At 40.8% G+C, this 8,622-nt stretch overlaps 1 protein-coding gene across 1 annotated transcript; it reads left to right on the top strand.

The window, feature by feature from the left end:
* The first annotated feature begins 4,205 nt into the window (after nt 1-4,205).
* LOC124135604 (protein toll-like) lies at nt 4,206-7,558 on the top strand. The gene is made up of 2 exons (XM_048399683.1): nt 4,206-7,443; nt 7,548-7,558. The coding sequence occupies exon 1, from the start codon at nt 4,439-4,441 to the stop codon at nt 6,530-6,532; it is 2,094 nt and encodes a 697-aa protein (XP_048255640.1). The 5' UTR covers nt 4,206-4,438; the 3' UTR covers nt 6,533-7,443; nt 7,548-7,558.
* Nucleotides 7,559-8,622: the final 1,064 nt, after the last annotated feature.

Genomic DNA, 8,622 nt, shown 5'->3' with positions numbered 1-8,622 from the left:
GCACGTATGTTCAAGGTACAATTCTAATTACGCTTCAGTAGATTCCGTACCTACACGTTGGTATTTTAGTGTGATGAGGCATAGTGTATCATGGCTCCTGTACTGATCTTCAAACACTGCATGCTTTAGGGGCTTAGATGTTCAATGCAGGGCCCATGTGTACTTTGAACTTGTAAACATTATTTGAAAATGTGGGTTCTCTGGGTTTTTTTACATCTCATTGACATTCTTTATGCGCCTTTCCTACCATGGTAACATGTTGATTTGGTTGTAAAATGAATTCCGTTAATTTATTATCAGTGGTTTACATGAAGTGTTTGTGAGTCTTGGGGAAGTGTTTTGGGTGAGAAGTGCCCGTACTTGAGTGGAACACACCCCTGCCCCCCATCCCTTTTTTATAAACCTGGATCTGCCCATGATTTCTTATAAACTCTCAACTGACACAGCAGTCTGAGCTCAAATCAATATTGTATGGTTAGGCTGAATCCCTTGTATTTTATCAAATAGAATTAGTTTAGCAGTGAAAGGTAAACTGTAACTTATTATCCCATATTTTGTCTGAAGTTTTCAAGTTATAAAGTAACAGGGAGATATACTTTGCAGTGTCTAGGCCAGCTGCCCTTGGTTATTACCATAACCCTTTATCCAACATAAAACTGGAACATTTTGGAAAAGGGGAACCCCTAAAAGCTTAGCGATATACCACCTATCTGTCAGCACAAATAATTTATAAACTGCAAAATGATATATTATTTACTAGTCACCAGCCAAAGGTTAGGGTCCAGCAACATACATTCTTGGCTTTTAATACCCTGTATGTTTATTCTTCTATTTCCCCACAGTTGATCGGATGATCTGGTTCCTCGAGCCTCTGTCCCAACTGACTTATCCTGCCCCTTGCCATGTAGGTGTCATAAAGGGTTGTCTTTAACAACGCCTGTTTAGCACTTCCATGAGTTTCGACCGATATGTTGAACACCTCTGTGTACTGGTCCCTGTTTTCATAAAGCTGTAACTGAATGTTTATACTGTTTTCCTACCTTAGAAACCAACAGTTTGCAATTAATAAAGTCCTATTATGAATGTTGAGAGTACTTTGGTTCAAAGACTTCAGTAATTCTGTAAAGTTTGTCACATTTGTATTTCCAAGAATATCCTTCATGTCATCATCTTTACGATCAATGCTCATGATGTCAATCACTGAATTGTCTGGTCGACTCGATTATTTACAGACCGCCATTATATAGCTGGAATATTGCTGAGTGAGGCATCAAACAGCAAGCAAACAAACAATCTACCTTCCCTTGGCATCATCTACCTTTCAGTTTTTACTATATAATATATATCATCTTTATTTACCTTGTTTCTTTTTTCACACCTTTTCTGTCTTTACCACCATGATGTTTTATTTGCTACAATAAAATTCAAAGATTGAATAACTTTTTCTAGTAATATTCTTTCCTCACATTCCATTCTTTCCACTACCTCCCTATCTATAGCAACCTACTTCAAAGTCCCTGACCATCCCTGCCCACTTGTCTCACCTGCCCGTCCCACAGACCCTTCGCCCCAGCACTGTCCCTTCTGTGTCCCTCACTATCGCTGGTCAGTACATCGTGGACGACACTGACTTTGTTGAAGTAGATCTCGTGGACGAGGAGATCATCCAGCCAACCCACTCCTTCCTGAAGGCCTTGCTATCCAGGGTGGCCAACTTCTTCAGAAGAGTCAAGAGTGTGTTTAAGAAGAAGGATGATTAGGCAGTGAACTCTGAACACATATGTATATACTTATATACAAAACATTTATGAATCATTTTAAGACTGTTGAGGCATTTGTTACAATATTTGGGAAATACATAAATTTTACCTTTATTTGTTTTATTGTTTTCTTTTTGGTAATAAAACACGTTATTTGTTACAAATTTTGGTTGTGTTTTCATTTGCTCATTTGGTCTGCTAGTTTATGGCGATGTTCTGGACTAAGGCATGGTGATCAAACATGTAGTTCATAAGCAGCTGCCACATCTGGGAAGACACGCTGGTGCCCCATATAAACAAGTGTTCGATTAGGGTCAACCCACCTTATTCTGGAATGGATTTAGGATTCCAAACAGGGTTATGTTGTTTTGTCCACGCTGACAAACCTAGAAATATAATTAGGGCGAATCCAGCATTCAAACCCACGGTCATAGGATGCTGGCATGCCTAAGGGACGCAACTCTGCACAGTGGCCCGAGGCGCCTAAGACTGGTCCAATGTAAACTCGCGAAGGATTCTTGATGGGATATGTTCTGATTTCACAGAAGGCTTGATCTGATTCACACGTTGTATCAAATGGTATATATTTAACTTTCTCGTATGTTTTTTCCTACACATTTACACTTTCCGCAAATGTTCTTTTTCTTAATCTTTTTCCTAAAACTTTTGTCCCAATTGCGTGGATCGATGCTCTTGATATTTATCACTGTATTGTCTGGTCCAGACTTGATTATTTACAGACCGCCGTCATATAGCTTGGAATATTGCTGTGTGCGGCGTTAATCAACCAACCAACCAACCTAAAACTTTTGATTTTATTTTGGTACCTATTTTATCATTGACAGGGTGCTGTACAAAATGTGTTACTAAATTACCTACTGTACCAAAACCTATGACTGTAAAAAGTAGTTGTAAAGTCACATAAAGCTGTCTAATAAGGTACTGCCCTTAAAACTTGAAATCTAAAAGTAATATTGGGGATTTTCACTGGCGTTATGCGTGTAAGAGCTGTTAATATTAATAGTTTTTAACTATTCTTTTAACACAAGTGTTAAATTTTAGTTAAAATGGAATTTCCCTTTGTAATCTGATGTCAGTAAAAGAAAAATCAAATGCACAAATAATTTGATTAAGGCTGCAGAAATATATTCTTTTGCTGTAGATCCCCGTCTTATGATATTATTTGTGTTATTATTTTTATGATATAACCTCCATCCTTTTTAGTTGATGACAAACAACGAGGTTTAGGTTGAGTTTCAGCAGGGAGTTTATCATCTTATATAAACTGCGGGGAAAAGAAAGTATACACACATGTTTGATGAGTTTGTTTGGTTTAAAATGAAACAAACAAGAAATGGTTATTGGATGGTGATGTATTTAATACGGGTATCGTAGTTGTGTTTGGGGCGGTAACTTTGTAGGGTTTCGGTGAATGCCTTCAGCCTGATAACGTTTGTAATGTTTTGGTCACATCCAATTTTCAAGTGTATACTTTCTTTTGTCCGACAGTGTATATACCCTGGTTACATGGAAGTGGCACAACAACATTCAGTCAATGCCTCCTAAGGAGTGTGTGTGAGTGACTTGGACTTGACACCGCTTTCAGCAATATTCCAGCATTATCACGTCGGGGGACACCAGAAATGGGCTTCACACATTGCACCCATGTGTGTGAGTGAGTTGGACTTGACACCGCTTTCAGCCATATTCCAGCAATATCACGTCGGGGGACACCAGAAATGGGCTTCACACATTGCACCCATGTGTGTGAGTGAGTTGGACTTGACACCGCTTTCAGATATATTCCAGCAATATCACGTCGGGGGACACCAGAAATGGGCTTCACACATTGCACCCATGTGTGTGAGTGAGTTGGACTTGACACCGCTTTCAGATATATTCCAGCAATATCACGTCGGGGGACACCAGAAATGGGCTTCACACATTGCACCCATGTGTGTGAGTGAGTTGGACTTGACACCGCTTTCAGCCACATTCCAGCAATATCACGTCGGGGGACACCAGAAATGGGCTTCACACATTGCACCCATGTGTGTGAGTGAGTTGGACTTGACACCGCTTTCAGCCATATTCCAGCAATATCACGTCGGGGGACACCAGAAATGGGGATGCGTGAGAGTTGACAGGTATGTAGAACTGTTGCTGAATGCAATAAACAGGACTATCGATCGCTATCGATCGCGACACAAACAGCTGTTGGTAAGAATACACGTGACACAATGACATAATCAGCATGTGATCACGTTTCTGAACGCCAACCGTAGACTGCCTCACTGCTGTTGGAAATATTGTCCTGTTTATGTGCGCAGTGAGGTGCGACTTTTGACCTTTGAACTTCTACATTACTACTCTCAGCCAATGAACGCTGAGCATACGCACTGAAATGCTCTGACACAGACTCGTGGAGTTAAAATATAAAAATCAGGAAGTGGGCGATTCAGAGTGTTTGTCTTGCGAGGTGAGTCGAATGTTAATTCAGCGCCACTTTTAGCAGACGGCAGTATTATTGGAGTCGAGTTGGCCTTGATCAATGTCAGTATCTTCGAGCAGACGACACAGGTTTGAAAGAAACTCGTGTTCGTCTTTCAGCAGATAGATTTGAAAGACACACAAACGAGTGTCCATCTCTTAACAGACAATTTTGGAAGACACAAATAATGCTGTTTTCTCTGTCACTACGTTTGGTTTTCCTCATCGCGATTGTCTTGATCAGTGTGTCTGTCGGAACCAGTGTCACCGTGGAGGACGTCCTTCAGTGTTCTGTAGATGACATGATGTGTTGCACTAACATGACAGAGGACAGATTGCCGAACCTCATCTTGAATTACGACTGCAGTCAGCCTGACAACGTCACCCTTCTCCTACCACCCGGCACCAACAAAACATCCCCATTCCGACTCTTCTTCTCAAACCTGTGCATCACACGTCTCCCTGAGGATATATGTGATTATCCCAACATTGCAAGCATACGTGCGGTGACCGGTAAAATCGAAACAATTCCCAGCCTTAGCTGTCTGAAGAATTTGATAGCTCTGGTACTTGTCAACCAGGAAGTTAAATCTGTTGAGACGGGTGTGTTCGTTGGTTTGGAAAGGTTGAGATACATCAACCTTGCTTATAACAAAATACATACTATTGAGCCAGGAGTGTTCAGTGAAGACTTACATGGATTGATGAGGGTTCATCTTGACTACAACGAGCTGACAGCGTCTGAGGCCTGGCCGATAAGGATTACCCATGAATTCTGTGTTTTCGGCCTTAGTCACAATAACATATCCCATTTTTCAAACGAAGAAAACTGGTTAGTGGATGAATCCAAACACTATGGACCCGGTATGGTAGGCTTTTCTCACAATTTGTTTACGACATGGGTTTTAGAGGAATTGGAGATCTATGGAATTCGTGATCGGAAAATTGGTGGGACATTTAATAATTGGGGGTTTGACTTCAGATATAATAAGTGGATCTGTGATTGCAATTTTCATGAATTTCTCCACCTGTCATCGAATTTATATACGGTAATATGGAGGAACTACTTAAATATTCTCTGCGACAGTCCAGCTCATCTGAAAGGAAAGCAAGTGCTACGTCTGCCACTGGATGCGTTTGTGTGTAATGTCACGGACAAATGTCCTCAAGAATGTTTATGTCAGGATCAGCCAGCAAAAAAACAGATGTTGGTTGACTGCCGTGGTAGAAACTTGACACGTTTACCGTCCATGGTTCCCGACGGTAATTTAAAACTGCTTTTTGGCGATAATTCCATTACCTTCTTGGAAGCAGTAGGTTATTTGCAAAGAACAAAATATCTTGACGTATCTAGAAATAATATTAAAATTATTGCACCTTCAGCAATTGACCTTTTGCAAAATGGGGTTGCATTTCTGGGCCTATCGGACAATCGTCTTGAGTTTTTACCGAAAAAAATCCAGAACATCCATTATTCTAAACTAGACATCAACAGAAACCCATTTGTGTGCAGCTGTTCCTCCACGTGGATGTCACTGTGGCTCAGATACCAACCTCGGAACTACAACGTCACCGACATCACTTGCTTGATGCCAGCGGGCAATACGGTACAGCTTGTACGAGCGGACCAAAGGTTACTTAACTGTCAGATTCGCAGTCCTTTTCCTAAGATATTCAGCGCCCTGTTGGGAACATTTGCAGTCATATTTGTGCTTTTGGTGGCCCTTGTTGTGGTGTTTCGGTATGAATTGATGCACCTTCTTCATACGGGTGCAAAAAAGCTGAAGCGAACTAGCGATGAGGACTCGGAGTACGATTTGTTTGTGTCGGTGGATGGAGAGAGTGAGTCTGACCGAGTCTGGTCCAAGAAACTGCTTAATGAACTGGAGCAGAATCACAACCTCAGACTGTACTTCCCGCTCCGGGACATGGACCCGGGGACAGTGATCACTGATGAAGTTATCAAGACGCTCCAGAGAAGCCGCGCAGCTGTCATTGTGCTGTCTAGTAGCTATGTGGACAATCCCTCCAAGATGTTCGAGTTCACGGAGACCTACAATATCATGGTCAAACAGCGTCGCGGCCGTGTGATTGTCGCCAGGCTCGACAACGTCACCACTGCCACCAATGGCTATCTGAACGCTTTTCTAAGACTCAAGAAGTATATAGATGCTGACAACTGCGACTTGTTCGAAAAGATCGTGCATGAGGTTCAGGAGGAGAAATCTCAAAATTCTCGATCTCGATCTGTGAGCCAAGTTGAAATAATGGCTTTAAAGTAGTGCCTGTCTTGTGATACAAACTTGAGTTTCATCAATACATCAATGCCGGTTATAGTGATTCATATTGATGTAGGTAATGGTTCAGTTGCACTCAACCAATAAACTACATCATGTTTCTAAGAACTATGTGCCATTTGTGTTTCGTCTAATACATACTATACGTAAAATATACATTCTTAAGTCCATTCCGTGAATCAGCGAAGATTCCAGAGCAGAATAAGCCCAAATATCCATGTTCCTCGCAAGAGACGATTAAGATATTGACCTGTGACTTCTGACTGGTTTCTTGGCTGCCATCGAACCGACGCCTTTGTATGATCCAGGCTTCAATACTTACAGGTCATCGTTATGAGGATTCAATATTATTGGCCTAAGGCTTCAGTACTTACAGGTAATCGTGATGAAGATTCAATATTATTGGCCTAAAGCTTCAGTTCTTACAGGTAATCGTGATGAAGATTCAATATTATTGGCCTAAAGCTTCAGTTCTTACAGGTCATTGTGATGAAGATTCAATATTATTGGCCTAAGGCTTCAGTACTTACAGGTAATCGTGATGAAGATTCAATATTATTGGCCTAAAGCTTCAGTTCTTACAGGTCATTGTGATGAAGATTCAATATTATTGGCCTAAGGCTTCAGTACTTACAGGTAATCGTGATGAAGATTCAATATTATTGGCCTAAAGCTTCAGTTCTTACAGGTAATCGTGATGAAGATTCAATATTATTGGCCTAAAGCTTCAGTTCTTACAGGTCATTGTGATGAAGATTCAATATTATTGGCCTAAGGCTTCAGTACTTACAGGTAATCGTGATGAAGATTCAATATTATTGGCCTAAAGCTTCAGTTCTTACAGGTCATTGTGATGAAGATTCAATATTATTGGCCTAAGGCTTCAGTACTTACAGGTAATCGTGATGAAGATTCAATATTATTGGCCTAAAGCTTCAGTTCTTACAGGTCATTGTGATGAAGATTCAATATTATTGGCCTAGAGCTTCAATACTTACAGGTCATTGGGATGAAGCTTCAATGTTATTGACTTTAGGCTTCAATAACTGTTTTAATTGTTATACATACATGTAGGGACACTGCTTGGCGTTAAGCGGCTATTAATTATACCCTGTCGGGCTTTGAATAGTAATGTTGTTCCCATTTCTTGCCATAATAATTTCATCTTTGTACTCAGTATTCTGTATATTCTGTTTTAAAGGTATGTACTCCTTGTCAGATTATGTGTATAACCAATGAGAGATTTTACTGTGTTGCAATATAAAAGACATTGACTAAAGTATTTAACCGGAGGACTCATTACACTTTCCACGTGGATGTGGTAAACTCGTCCAAGGCACTGGTGGTGTAAGGTGCCGCATGTCGCTGTGTGGAGATACGTACCCTCACCCTACATGATCCATTAAATTAATCGAGTGCTCGAATTCCGCACGTAAACGTTGATCTGTCAAACCACAGCCCTGTTCGCTGTACCATCATTCAGTAGACCCACGGGATAAAACTGAAAGTCGTAACGCAGCAGTGTTACGTCAATTCGTTTGTCCAAGTCTACATTATTTGTTTGTTTGTTTAACGCCGCAGTCAACAATAATCCAGCAATATGACGGCGGTATGTAAATAATCGAGTCTGAACCAGAAAATCCAGTGATTGGGATAGGATGGTATGCATCAGCAGGCCGGACTACTCGATCCAGTCGCCACTTACGACAAGCATAGGTTGCTGAAGACCTATATCCTAACCCGGATCTTCATGGGGCCCAAGTCTACTTGATGTTAGGATGCACCGAGGCCCATATCCCTGTCAGAGGCATTGGAATTTTCTAGAATTTTGTAAGAGATATTAATTTTCATATGTCATGTTCATTATACAATTGTTACATGCTATTCTTGCCCCAATGTAGCTAGACGGGGGCCATGCTGCATTGCCTGATGCATATATATTGTCTATGGAATTATGAAAGACTTTCAGGCGATGTTAAGTGTTTTTGTACGCGTCGATAAATAAAATCATTAATAATAATGATTATGTTTTGTTGGTTTTGCCGTAGATTCTCTTGTTTGCTAGTCATATCAAC

This window comes from Haliotis rufescens, unplaced genomic scaffold, assembly GCF_023055435.1.
Source record: "Haliotis rufescens isolate VD_foot unplaced genomic scaffold, xgHalRufe1.0.p SCAF_2, whole genome shotgun sequence".
Taxonomy (NCBI): Eukaryota; Metazoa; Mollusca; class Gastropoda; order Lepetellida; family Haliotidae; genus Haliotis; species Haliotis rufescens.
Note: the sequence above shows the minus strand (reverse complement) of the source record. Positions and strands in the feature narration are given on the sequence as shown.

What these genes read in the sequence shown, in the direction of transcription:
- LOC124135604 (XM_048399683.1), top strand. Translation starts at nt 4,439, where the DNA reads ATGCTGTTTTCTCTGTCACTACGTTTGGTTTTCCTCATCGCGATTGTC.